The sequence below is a fragment of the Hyalella azteca genome, unplaced genomic scaffold (assembly GCF_000764305.2).
Source record: "Hyalella azteca isolate HAZT.00-mixed unplaced genomic scaffold, Hazt_2.0.2 contig5071, whole genome shotgun sequence".
NCBI lineage: Eukaryota > Metazoa > Arthropoda > Malacostraca > Amphipoda > Hyalellidae > Hyalella > Hyalella azteca.
In genome coordinates, this window is record NW_025935275.1 from 62,990 (window position 1) to 77,488 (window position 14,499).

At 40.3% G+C, this 14,499-nt stretch overlaps 1 protein-coding gene across 1 annotated transcript; it reads left to right on the forward strand.

The window, feature by feature from the left end:
* The first annotated feature begins 7,258 nt into the window (after positions 1 to 7,258).
* Positions 7,259 to 14,081, forward strand: LOC108677624 (cell wall integrity and stress response component 2-like). Its single transcript, XM_018165876.2, has 4 exons — positions 7,259 to 7,759; positions 8,485 to 8,928; positions 9,982 to 10,125; positions 12,906 to 14,081. Exons 1-4 carry the CDS (start codon positions 7,397 to 7,399, stop codon positions 12,969 to 12,971), a joined length of 1,017 nt encoding a protein of 338 aa, XP_018021365.1. The 5' UTR covers positions 7,259 to 7,396; the 3' UTR covers positions 12,972 to 14,081.
* The last annotated feature ends 418 nt before the right edge of the window (positions 14,082 to 14,499 follow it).

Sequence of the window (14,499 nt, forward strand, 5' to 3'; positions counted from 1 at the left end):
TGGACAGAACTCACTGCTGGGTCGGTTCTATAGTGAGCTACTTAATGGCCATCGCCCCTCTTGAGCAATGCTTTCTACTAGACGATAGTTAAGTTATTCCTGCAGAAAATGAATAAATTCTGTTCCTGGCTAGTGGCTACTTTGTTAGAATTTGCGATTTGGGGGCGTGTACCGAATTTATGTCACTTTTTACTATAGATAAGATGCTTCTTATTGTTTCTTTGAATGCCCATAGGAACTGCTAATGTTCAGAAGATATTTCTATTGTAGATACAATGCTGGAACATTTTTTGGTCGGTGACGTTTTTCAGTGAAGCTGCCAACTTCGATATTAAGTCGCTCGCTAGCCTTTCATTCGGCACCTCGAAGATCAAATAATTGATTCCTGATCCATTGTGGCAACAAAAAAAATTTTTCACTTGTGTGAGGTCTCCATTCCAAGAACAGTATAGATTTTTGGATGTTTGCCTAATATAGAATATCGAGCGTGTCTGCCCCTCAGAGTCGGCAGAGATTTTTCTAACCATGCCCTAGACTGCCATCTCGTTCTGTGCACGAGTTGTTCGTTGACGAACTTACGTTACTCGCCTAGACTGCTTCGCCTGTAGACGTGTTTGACGAATCCGACAGCAGTTCTTAACTCGAGGGTTCGTATTAGGCCTTAGAATATTCGCCTTCTTTATTCTAGTCTTTTGAACAACTCTTGAATTTACCTCCCATGCAACGCTTGTAGATCACAAGGCATGGCACGGAAGTGGTCCTGGCTATTAGATTCTGATCATTTGCACTACATTTTAATTACCTACACAACATTTCAATTACTTGGCTAGAGTATCAGTGCTCTTTGCGGTTACTTAATGCGTAGCCAATTTTTCCTATAAAGCAATAAATCGAAATTTTTCCACTGAAGTATAATTTTTATTTCTACAGAGTGGTAAAAAATACTGTGTTGTATTTTTTTTTTGTCTTTCTTTATGGAATATTTATATTGTTCTCTAATGAAATTAAACTCGGGAGTGCAGGCTTGAATCTTGTCTGGCTTAACTGATAGCTTTTTTTCTCAACTCATTTTTTTTTCTTCTTCTTGAATGGGCCATTGCATGCAGACATTCTCAAGCGCACGGCGCTAAACATTTCGTCTGTTATTGTATTTAATTTGCCAAAAAAAGTTTCTACAAATTTTGAACTTTTTCTGATTGTAGAATTGTATTCATTTTCAGAACATTTCGAAGTTGAAGTGAAGTACGTTCAAGCAACGTGCTATGAGCATTTTCATATCATAGTTTGCTTTAGCATGCATTGATCTTGTGAGGTGGTCGATCTATTATGCAGCAGTTTGAAATGCTACCATGAATGTTACAATCAATATGCCTAATATTGAAATGAATCAAACGCAACTATTTCGTCCTGGTCACGATGCTATTTATTAACGCTTAGAGGCGCTGCTCACAAACAAATAAATGAAATAAAATATCTTTTAGGCTTGTTACTGCGATGTCTGCTTTGAACGTGTATCACTTAGCAGATGGTATGTATTCCATGGCATAGTTGCGTGTTGTAAGATCGTAATTTTTGTCTCGCATTGAACAAAAAGCTTGTATGGTCGAGATCGTAAGATAACATCTGCCATCAATGACGCATAATCTGACCTATTATAAAGACCGTATAGCACTGATCAGAAGATAATTCTTGAAAATATGTTTCAATTTTGTTTGTGTTTTGCAAATTTTGGTTATAAAATCAATCATAGGTGGCGATTAGGATTTTTCAACGCCAATGACACACTGACTCGGGTGTCAAGGACGGCAGAAGGTTTGTGTATAAATCAAAATTTAATAGGAGTAAGCATGCTCGTTTTTTATACGTAAACACCAATGAGGTTTCATCCATGCAACGTTCGTGGCAGTCACTCGAAGAAATACCTCGCAAATCTTGTCTGAATAACTTATGATCTCGCGAAGTATATGCGTCGAACAACTCGCCTGAATGTACAAACTTGGATGAAAGCGCGCCGAAGCCTTCGGTTTCTCTTGATTTGTGGGCAATAAGCTTTTCTGTTGCCGTAAAACTACTAACAGAATCCAACCCAACTTCCTTCACAAGTTAAACCTGTCTTTATTGAAGACTTCGCTTACAGCAAACAGGAAGATATATCCCAGTGAATGTCTGATGTGAAGACTGAAGATGACGATTCTGTTTGTATAATTATAGTTTGTACAACACTTGGCTTGCCTGTACTTATGTCACGTCACACTTGGTTTTCAAGTGAGTGATGAGCGAGCATAGAATCCGTAAATTGAAAATGAGTATTTCTACTTCAAACGAAGTTTTTAAAGTTCGTTTGAATAATATTTGGCTATCCTTGTTTACATTACGTTTTTCTCGACGCCATGTCGAGCAGATGCCATAAGTAATGTGCAATATCGCTTCCTGTTTAGCCTTGATGTCTGTCTTCTGTTCAGAACTGATTTCAGTCTTAAGTAACGCAAATTTGGTTATGATTCTATTCTCCTATCTTTACCTGTATCTCCTGTAGAGGCACCTCATTTTTCTCTTTTATTATTCTAAGCCACAACACAGAATTGCACGAAACACTTGACGTGATATGAGGATTTCTTCCTCCATCAGAAGGTCATGAATGCGTTGGTTGCTAGCACGTTGTTGATCCGATGGATGTATACACATTTGTCTGTGGATAGAATCTAGCGGCTTCTTATTCAGAACCGCTGTAATTCATATGTTGTTACGTCTTGAACGTTTTCATTTCACTTCCTTTGTAAATATTCAAGTTTGTGATGTATATTTTGTTGTCTTCATTCTAGAGATTATTTAGCTTTAGTTCGTGTATTGCTTCTTCAGGTGTCATTTATTAGTAGAATTGTTGAGGAAATATTCGTTCAGCTTGTGAATGCTTCAGTAATTTTTTAAAGCAGTTTCAATTAACTGTGCTATTCCTGAAAGCAAATTTTTATGGGATCTGTTATTATTTGCCCTCGCTTGAATTCTCAGGGAATGAAAGCTGATCAAAAACTAAGAAATGTTGCCTTCTTGACTGATTAGATCTGAGCTTCTGGTGCATTAACATGGCGTGTAATCATGTTCTTCGTTATGAACACTCGTGTGTCGTGTGACTCGAACTCGAGTTTTCAATTCAAGGCATCGCAAAAGGCACTGATACATTTTTTGATGTGAAAATTTCCTGTTTTTTTTTATTCTTATGAAGATATTGTAAAAATTTGAAAATTCCTCTTGTGCTTGAAACTGCCGGTGGATACACTGTGTTGATGTATAGGGCAGATTTCTTCATTCAAACTGACATATTATGCAACAAATGGTTTTAATAAATTTCAAGACCAGCACCGATGCTGACGGGTTTTATTTTTCTTTGTAGATCTCTTAACTGTATTTCCTCCTTAGACGTTGATTCATCGCCACCTTCTAAAATAATTATCAATTCAGGCGGGACTTTTGGCCCTTGTTGGCTCTCTTCACATCGCGTCTAACGTAGATGCGGGTTCTTCGCGCGCTCTGTTGCGGCAGTCTTCATTTCTGCACTATTTATTCCGTGCATCGGCTACCTAGTAAAACTATTTTCACCAAGTCTCGTTGTTTTATTACCATACGTGTTATTTTCTAACCCATAGAGCACATCTTCAAGATCAACGGATGTGAACTCGCACGTGGTTGACTTCCACATGGAACTCCGGGTCGTTCTTATGTGATAATATTGTACGAAAATAATTTCCATGATGATATATTGTGAAATATTTAACTTTTGAGCATTCGACCATTGATTTGACTAAGAATTTCATTTAGATCAGCACACGACCTGTTTCCGAGAGTACCTTTGTACTAAAATAATATTTCTTTCAACCATTTCCGTTTCTTATATTACCTGCTTTCTCTAGTCACATTGTAAAAAACCACTCTGGCTTTTTACAAAATTTGCAAGATAATTTATTTTCTTCTACACTCGGTGTGGCCGAGTGGTAAGATTGAGACAGCGAGTTATGGGTTCGAAACCCGCAACTGGTTGCGAAAATTCCGCTTGAGATCTGTAGGGAGCCATGGTGGTTAAGAGTCTGTGACCGGTCAACATTTCCTTGTTAAGGCTGACTCCACCGTATTATTACCAACAGTATGTCTCGAATCTTTAGTATTTGCATCTTACAAATAGTTCGTTCACGCACCATACATGGAGCATGTAAGTGCGTGTCTAGTGTATGTGTAGGTAGAGACAAGTGTTCGGCGACACAGGTTAGCAGGTGTTCCGTGCATTGCAGCTGCTGGAAGAGGCGAGAGCCAACACAAGCCGACTACTTCTTAGCTTTGTGCGGTGTTGTGTGGAACACACCCTGTGTACTTCTTAGCTTTGTGCGGTGGTGTGTGGAACACACCCTGTGAACTTCTTAGTTTTGTGTGGTGGTGTGTGGAAGACACCCTGTGTACTTCATAGCTTTGTGCGATCATGTGTGGAACACTTCACGTATACTTCATTGTATACGTGAAGTATACATTGTGTGTGAATTTGTGAAACACTTCACTCTCTACATACTTCATTGTAGCATGCTATCACGTGTTGGTCGTGCGACATATCTATGGCGAAGATTTGATCGTGCTGAAAATTTTAAACGCGTTTCGTAGCTTGTTGAAATCATGTGCGGAAAAAAGCTTCATATTCGTGGCTTCAACTGATCGTGTGTGAAACATGAGATATTTTCTCGTCTGTAGAAAATCGTGCATTCCCGAGTGAAGCCTTCAATGTTACCAACAGATCATCATACACTTCAGTTCCTACCAGTTATAGACTTATAGTTATAGCGATTATTTTTATATCATCAGTTCATTCCGAGTTTCACACCAAAGACTGAAATTCAGCACATGATTCGCGAGAACGAATTCCATCTGCGAGGCAGACCAATGCGTTCACTCTGCTTTAGTTTTGTTCACCTGCTTATCAGTAGGTACTAGAAATTTTATTATCCCAATTTTCGCTGTAATTGTAATAATCGTAAACACTTGAGCAAGGACATAAACTTATGATTAAAAATGTGAGTTATGGAGCATGGTTTGGGTAATAACAGGCCATGCTTTTGGCCCTCCTGATCACTCAGGGGGGGGGGAATTCTGACGCGTGTCTGTGCTCTTCAGAAGTCATATACGGGATTTCGCGCTCCTAGGGGGATTGTTCCTGAGCGCCCCACCGCTGAGCTCGCGGTGTCTGACTGCAAGCCTCAGTTGTGGGGTTAAGTTATTATGTAGGCAGGATTCCTTACATTAAGTTATTATGTATGCAGGATTCTTTACATTAAGTTATTATATAGCCTATAATGTAGGTAGGATTCCTTACATTTCCCTTCTCTGTCTCTCTCGTGCGGGCGGCCGACGTCCCGTGTAAGCGACCTCTTGTTCGAGTGTCTTCGTTTCTGTTGCTTTTCACCTGTCCTTCCTTGTCACTTCGTCTCTTTGAGATGCTAACGCTGCTTCTTTCGAGCCAGCTTCAGCGGGCTGGATAATTGAGACCTTCCGCCCCTTGTGGGTGATGATTAATTGGAGATTCAGATTAATTGTGACCTTCCGCTTCGCTGGCGATGTTAACTTTTGACTTCCGGTGCGAAATAACTTGATAGCTGAAGCGCTAACAAACCATTATACTACTACTACTTTGGCTCTTCTGATCACGTATGTTGAGTCGCTGCTTGACTATTTCGTGCATTGCGATTAGGACGCGCGTTTTAATTCTTCTCTCATTAGACTATTCCTTTACGTGTTTCGGACGTCAGCAGCCCCGCAGGCCGTCGGGAGCGGCGCCGTGTTATTCCGCCACTCTCAGACCTCGGTCGGCAGGCAGGACTTTTCGTGTGCCTGATTCAAATGCGGATCTATTTCCTTGATGCGGTTGTTTCCATTTCTATACAACAGGTTTTCGTTTGGCAATTATTTTGTCTCTATGACATACATTCACAACATCCAATACGTGTTCACCAACTCCTATGCAACATCACTCGCCCGTGTCCTGCCTTCTTTGTAATATCACATTATATGTGATGCATGTGTGTAGCATCTTTTGTAACGTCGTCTTATGTTGTGTGAACGTTTGCTCGGTAATTTCACATCGTGTGTGCCTCTTATTTTTTTGTGACATAACACAGTGTGTTTCATGTTATATCACATTTAGTGTGTAAAGTGTTTAATATAACATGGCATCGTGTTTGACGTGTTTCATGCAACATCATGTTGTGTGTGTGTCGTGTGCTTCATGTAACATCACTCGTATGTGCTCTGTGTTTCATATAACATCATATCGTGTGTGTTCTGCGTTTCATATAACATACAAGAATCTTCGACAGGCCTATCCAGGCCTATTCTTTTATGCCAAAGATACGATACTATACTATACTATATCGTGTGTGCCCTGTGTTTTAAATTACAGTACCGTGTATTGTTTATAACACGCTATTGTTTATATCATCACTTTATTTATAACAGTGATGTTATAAACATATCACTACGTGTAAGCCCTGTGTTTTACTTCATACCGTGTGACCCGTGTTCCACATCATGTGTTGTGTGTTCTGTCCTGTGTAGTGACACATCACGTATACTGTCTCTGTCTCTCGCACGTGTGCAAGTGTGTCCTCAACACCTGCATCACAGCGGCTCACCAAACAGTCGCGGCTGGCGTCTAGTGCGAGCAGCAAGCGTAACCCCGCTACGTGCACCTGTGAAAAGAAGTTTTTCGTCCGTAGTTTAGCGCAAAATTAGCAAATTTGTGTAAATAAAACCTCATGCGATCAATAGTGGGAAATAGATCAAATTTAGTTGTGAATACACGAATTTATAAAAAAATTTTTGATCCCTAACATGTATGGCTGTTGACACTAGGGGAATGATTATTGTGTAAAAAAAATTAATTTAAACTTTATCAAAGATGAAACACATTTCTGTGTCAAAACAAATGAGCTTGCAAAAGATCAGGCTATTATCTTTGCTTTTCCCTGAACATATTTCGGTCAGATTTCCTGTCTGGATAGACCAGACTAAATGTTCTAAGGGATTTTACGGTGCAATATTAATTCATTCTGGTATTTAAATGAAAGCTTGTGCAGAACGTATTTTAAAGATTAGTCAAACATTACAAAAATCGTTACAAAATAGCCGATTTTGAACTAATTTTTCGTTCGTTACTATTGTGTAATAAATTTGTATTTTATCAATGTATCTAACAGATTTTTACTTATACCAATTATGTTTTTACAGATTTGTTTTTGTAACCCACAAATGATGTGATTACATTTAATTATCTCACCACTATATAGACTCTATCTTCTCCATTTCATTTATAATCTTATTTCACTTTCATTTTAAGCCATAACATTATTATTGTATAGCCAAAATGATGACTGCTCACAGCTCCTCTCTTGCGTACGAAAGTTTGCCGACGGAAGAAGGAGGTACGCCACATTCTCACTCCTTCAGGGAAGCCGATTACTCTCCTTCTGTAAGTCATCACCCTATCCCGACCGCAGAGCAGTCCTTCAGAAGGAGTAAAGTGATGACAGGAGTGCTCGTCGTGCTGCTCCTGCTGGCGTCGATCGTCCTGGGTGTGGTCATCTCTTTGTCTGCTAGACAGCACGCATATCAAAAGATTTTCGGGCCCGAAGTTGACACTTCGATTACGCATTCCCCGCCCGCGGGAACCAATGGCCGAGTGGGTAGTGAAGGTGGAGGAAGCAATGCTCCTACCAAAGAGGACAAGGTGAATATGCCCTTAAATGATGTGTTTGAATTACATTATGTATTTGATCGTAACTCTACTCGCTAAAATGTATGGATACATAATAATTACATTTGATCATGAAGATATGCCTTGATTCTTCGCTGGGCCAAATTTCCAGCACTGACTTGGTTCTTGATTTTATATGCCAGAAGCAATAATTTTATTAGGTCAATTATAACGAATTTTTATTCCGATTTTAAAATTGCACGAGAACCAGAAATTATATCCCCATAACAATCTTTTACTTGCCGGCACAAATTTTGCGACAATTTCGCGAAGGCTTCGTTAATGAGCTCGCATTATTTCTCGTGTGTTTGTGCTGCGTGTGCCTCAACGGCAGGCTACGTGGGTTTTCTTATCTGACGGTGCGCAGGTTTCCTGTGCAGACGATTAGCATCGGCAGACTGAGATGGGTAGTCCAATGAGTCTAAAGTTGTAGCCAAACCAACTGATATCGTTCAAACATAAATGACAAATATATATGCATTATCCCCTAATTTAGAAACAATGTGTGTTCTTTCATTAATATAAAGTTGCTGCTCATTATTCTTTTTGGAAAAAGTTGAAAGTAATGTACACACATGATCTTGATTTTTCAAATAACAATTCCCCTACATCAAAGAAATGTGCAAAGGAGACTCTAAATAAGACTTTTTCTCATTATAGTCATTGTCAAATATCTAATTTGTTCTAAATTTTCACAGCTAAATGGCTATGGCGGAATAAATGCTGCTGGAGGCAATCATGGTACAAATACTGTCATTCGTCTGACCACCCCCATCATACCTACTACATCACCACCTCCGCCTCCCACAACTACCTCTACCACTTCAACCACTTCCACCACCACTCCTACCACTACCACTCCCACCACTACCACTCCCACCACTACCACTCCCACCACTACCACTCCCACCACCACTTCCACAACCACTACTACAACCAGCACCACCGCCACAACCAATACGACGCCTCGTCCCACAACTCAGAAGGTAACGGAACCTCCAACCACATTGAGACCTGCGGTCCTCGATGGTTCTGGATCAGGGAGCGGTCAAGGGGCAGAGTCTGGTCGAACATCTACACCTACAAGTGAAAAGGACAACTCGAATGACGTCAACTCTCACATGAGAGTTGTGGATTACGTGGTCGGTTTTGATATAAGCTCTTTCAACTTAATGTTTTTGTTAGAAGTTTTCATAATCGTTCCAACCTCACATCATTATATTTCCTTACCTCTCGTTATTGCTGATGATGAAACCCATTCTGGGATGAAATCTTGAAATAATATGAGTGGATTGATTGCATTTTGAATTATTTAAGGCTGGAACTTATTCCATTCGTAAGATTACTTGTTGCGCAGCTGATAATTTCATTACTGACCACAACCATGTAATTAAATTACTTTTCCGATGAATATCAAATATTATATGACCTTATTATTCTGTTATTTGTTTGTAGGTTAAAGATAATTGGCCCTTATATGACACAAGGCATCATATTTTCTTCTCAATGAGTTTTTGTCACACATGGTGTCAAGTTAAATAAATAATTTTATGTCTGAGCAATATAAGAAAGTAGCTCTCAGCCGTCATAGTAGGAACGTTGTTCATAGTTCATTCCCATACTTTTGCCTTACATGTGAGACTCCGTCAGAAGAATTGAAAGTTTGCTTATTAAAATATTAAAATACCCCCCGAATGTTAATCTCATTGTATTTTTAATTACCTACTAAATTGAAAAATGGTTTATTCTTCAGGTGCAAAAATATTTTATCGTCTCATTTGGGATCATCTCCAGTCTGTGAATTCAATTTTGTGTCATGCGCAATCGATAGCAAGGCGTTGAACAACATTCATTCTGGACTGGCGGAGTCAAACGGAGTTATCGATCCAAAAATCTACTATCGCACCCACTCATTCAGCTGGGCGCATTTGCACCGAGCCGTACAACGTCCCTTTATTCGATAATAACTTGAAAATTTCACCTTCCAATTGCTATGTTCTATTAATTTCAAGTTTGCTAATTTATTGCACTTGTATTATATAATTTTTGAGCTAACAATAAAACTGGACGCGTAATCGTCTAAATCGAAAGATATGATGCATTTTTTAATCATAATGTTTGCTTATCATTTATTTGTTGCTTCTTGATCTAGGCGATTGATTGATTTTAATGCACTGGATATGGTTGTGAAACAGGTGATCCTGCAGAACAAACTGTCGCCTGGAGCGGCCATCGGCATCCTGGTGGCCCTCGTGGTGGCGTGTGTGGCGGCAACCGTGGCCATCGTGTGTGTCGTGAGGCGACGCAACACGGCAAGAAGGCGTCGTGCGCACGTCAGGGTGAGACATCGGTCGAGATGTAAAGATTTTGTCATTTTGAGAGCACATTATGGTTATTAAAGTGTAGGGACTGTGATAAAGATAGAAAAAATAGGACTCTAGCCCGAAGCCCAAACACAATGATGAAACTATGTATATTATCCTGAATGCAGACTTTAAATTTTTTGGGTAGGTTTGATGTTGGCAGACAGGCCCACACCTCCCATGTCCAATGAGACTTATATATTTATGGCAGTGCGCGAGGCGCACAGAAAGCTCGAGAAACTTTACATAAACAAATGCTGTATATAATTGATGTCTAAATAAGGCGGGCGTCAAAAACTCGGTTATTATATTAGCTGCTAGATCCAAGTTTGGTGTTCTCAAAAGCGTAATAAATGAGCTCCCAAACCACACAGCTCGTGACATCGTCACTGCGAGTCTCTTGTTGTATAACTCCTCATGGGTCATGGGTTGAATTATGTAGGCAGGATACCTTGAACATCTCTTCGTCTCTCGCATGAGTGACCAGCTGTGGTCCCGCGCAAGCGACCTGTTGTACACGGGACGCCTGTCGGAGACCACCACTGCCGTGCTTCGAATGGACTATCATGATCCCTTCCCTGAAGAACGTGGCCTACAACACTTCTTGACTGTAACATTATCAGCCGCACGCCACCAGACAGATCACATTCATTGAATTAGATCAATCAGCCCTCAGTAAATTAGCCTTACGTCGTATGGCACAGCGTCGTCTGCCAATACGCGAAAAAATTTTACACCACCCGGACGGAGCGCGCCGTAGCCGTCAGCTATACGGTCGGACGGCCATGCGTCGTACGACGATAAATTTTGGAACAGAACTATGCTATCTGGAACCTAACCCCAGATGCTGTGAGCTAAAAGTTGCGTAATTTTGCGAAGCTGCGAAAGTCGGTCGTAGAAGGACGATAGATTTTGGAACAGAACTATACTTTCTGAAACCTAACCCCGGATGTTGTGAGCTAAAAGTGACCTTCTGGTGGTGCACGGCAGGATGCATGCAGTTCCACTGGCGACTGGGCTGGTTGGTCGCAGTCCGTTGTCCGCAAGTTACAGTTCGAGCTAAAGTCAGGGTGTGAAGTGATGATTCGATGCAACGTTCAGTGGTGGACAACTATTATTCTCTGGGCTATTCGCTTCAGAATATGGTGGCGTAAAGCTCCTGATATTTAAAGCAAGATGATGTCATGGGCTGGTTACCGACGGATGGCCTAATCCGCGGCTGATTGGTGGTCATCCGGAAATATGCTAGGCGTTCCTTTCAAGGCTGATTGGTGCCCAAATTTGGTGGTGCACGGCTGCGTACCCTTGTACTGTTGTACACGTGTTTTTGGTACTGTTGATAGTCACATCTCCCTTGATCTTTTGTTGTTTTTCCAAGGTGCGGAATGTTACTTTCTACTAAAGGACGTTCCTCAGCGGAGTCTTTTGGAACCTCATCCCATGTGCTTGATGAATGACTTTGGATTAGATAAAATTTAGACGTTTGCAATGAATAATTTATGACCGCCGTTGGCTGGGGTACGCAGCCGTGCACCACCAAATTTTTGCACCAATCAGCCTTGAAAGGAACGCCTAGCATATTTCCGGATGACCACCAATCAGCCGCGGATTAAGCCATCCGTCGGCAACCAGCCAGTGACATCATCTTGCTTTAAATATAAGGAGCTCTACGCCACCACATTCTGAAGCGAATAGCCCAGAGAGTAATGGTTATGCACCACTGAACGTTGCATCGAATTATCACTTCATACCCTGACGTTAGCTCGAACTGTAACTTGCGGACAACGGACTGCGACCAACCAGCCCAGCTCGCCAGTGGAACTGCATGCATCCTGCCGTGCACCACCAGACCTTCACTTTTAGCTCACAACATTGGGGTTAGGCTTCAGAAATCATAGTTCTGTTCCAAAATCTATCGTCCTTCGCCAAGCGACTTCCACAGCTTCGCTAAATTACGTAACTTTTAGCTCACAGCATCTCTGGTTAGGTTCCAGATAGCATAGTTCTGTTCCAAAATTTATCGTCGTACGACACGTGGCCGTTCGACCGTGGGCTGATTCGACACACGGCCTAGATACGGACGGCTTGAAGTGTTGAAGGCTACGTTCCGGATGCAGGAATCATGATGGTCCATTACATCCAGGGCAGGGGTGGTCTTCGGCAGGCGTCCCCTCTAGACAGCCCTGCTCTACTACTTTTACTTTTTTACTACTTACTAAAAGTACTTCTTAAATATTTGAATGTCTACAATAAGAGATGTTATCAATGCATGTCGAGTGGCAAATCTTGACTAACGAAAAAATCGTCAATTCAAATAAGTCTGCTCACGAGTTATCGACTAACTCAGTGTATTTAGCGTTTGTTGATGCAAGTGCAACAATATTGACGCGATGACACACTGGCTGAACGTGGCACGCGTTGGATGTTGTCGGATTGAAGTTATGAGTACAAGTCAGGTGTGACAAAATATTTTTCACCAGAAAATATATATTTTTGGCGATTTAAAAAAACAGCATGTTGAATCATTTCATTGACGCGCACTCAAATGAGGACAATCAACAATTGGGAATTTAGGAAGCACCCCTATATTGCCCGATTAAAATTTCATGAGAAGTAAGAACTATTTCACGAGAAATAGGAGTTAAAGTTTGTTACTTGACATTATCTGTTCATGCGTGATACATGTATGCATACATTATTAATTACTATATGTGAATTCCAAAACTGGAATAACTGATTATTTCTTCATATTACAGCGTGCCATCAATGAACTACGAGATCAAGGCAAAGCAAACCTCCTTCAGTCTGACGACGAGGCTTAGAACACACCAAACTTTTCTTGCGATGAAGGCTACCGCCACAGTCACGCTGGCGCTGCCTTCAAATCTTTCTCCCAGGCCTAGGAATCGAACCCGAATTTCCTGAGTCCAAGTTATGTGTGCAAGCATCGATGTCTATAGTGCGCACGTACAGCGTGGGCAGGAGAAAATGATTTAATCTGAAATTACATTTACGAGTTATTGTCTACTCTAGTATATCAACTTTATATGCCATTGTTCTTTGGTCTATCTTGCATTAAGGATTTATGAGTGAAAGAGTGATCTATATAATGATTCTAATTTGAAGATTATTTGACGACAGACACGTAAAATCTTTTATTTAGTGATAGATTGTCTTTGCCGAAAGTATTTTCAGAGAGTGCCAAGTCTCTTTTTAGTTTTTCGTAAGCAAACGAATCAGTAATTTAACTATCGGTCATATTCCATTTTAATTTTCCAACAGTAGCTAGAATTTATTTGACGATGCTAATTATTTTAGATACAACGGTCCAACATGCAAAGTAAATTTCGCTCATCATTCTGCACAGCTCCTACACTTTTGGGACGGTTTTTTGAAACAAATTTTCATAGCAAGAATTTAATACATAACATTTTCCAACCAAAACCAGTCATGACCAAATCTTAAAATAATTTACAATAGATGCATTTAAGATCTCAACGCGAGGGGAATTGTGTGTTGAGTATTTTTTCCCGAACATGAACAATGTAAATTATTCTTCATTATCATTTAATTCAAGGGAGGCGACTCGAAAACTATGAAAATGTATTCAGAGTTTCAATTCGTTACAATTTCTGTTGATATGTTGTCTTGGAACTGTGGTCGCCGAAAATTAAGTGAAAAATATTCGACGATTATAAGCAAAATCCTTTCTTCAATGGTTTCAGTGATATCGCGCATGAAAGCGTTTTTCCTATATCAAGACGTGTGCTCAAAAGCTCAAAACATACGCTTAATTGTCTAATTTCAACTGATTTCATTGTAATTTTCAAATATTAATATAAAAATTTGATAACTGTTGAAACCTAACTAGTCGTGGTGTCAGGGTTTTTTAATGAATTGTTCGTACTTTTTCATATAAATACAGTATATCACCATAATTGGGTCTTATTCACTCCCACTTGACAGGTTTGTTGACTGGGCTGATATGTGGCAGCTGCGTTTTAAAGCTGACAAATGTAAAGTAATCCACCTTGGCAAGAAAGAATGCGCCATTACAGTATGAGAATCGGCGATAGGCCACATCAGGCCTACGCTTCAGCGCCGACATCACTATGTTATGTTATGTTATGTTATGAGAAGACATGGATGCAACGACAGAGTGATGATGTCGAAGTCGACAATTGAAAAATGTTTAGGAGTTAATGTCGACAATGAGCTGAAATTGTCGAAGCACATTGAAGCTCATGTTAATAAAGCCAATAAACGAATTGGATTGATAAGACGCTCGTACGAGTATATAGATGCTGAAGCGATGAAACTGTTATTTGTCGCTGTCGTGCGTCCAAACCT

Bases quoted from the DNA above. Each gene is read 5' to 3' on its own strand.
- LOC108677624 (XM_018165876.2), top strand. From the start codon at position 7,397: ATGATGACTGCTCACAGCTCCTCTCTTGCGTACGAAAGTTTGCCGACG. The intron at 8,929-9,981 runs GTCGGTTTTGAT...GTTGTGAAACAG, and splicing joins TGAGAGTTGTGGATTACGTG to GTGATCCTGCAGAACAAACT. The intron at 10,126-12,905 runs GTGAGACATCGG...TTCATATTACAG, and splicing joins GGCGTCGTGCGCACGTCAGG to CGTGCCATCAATGAACTACG.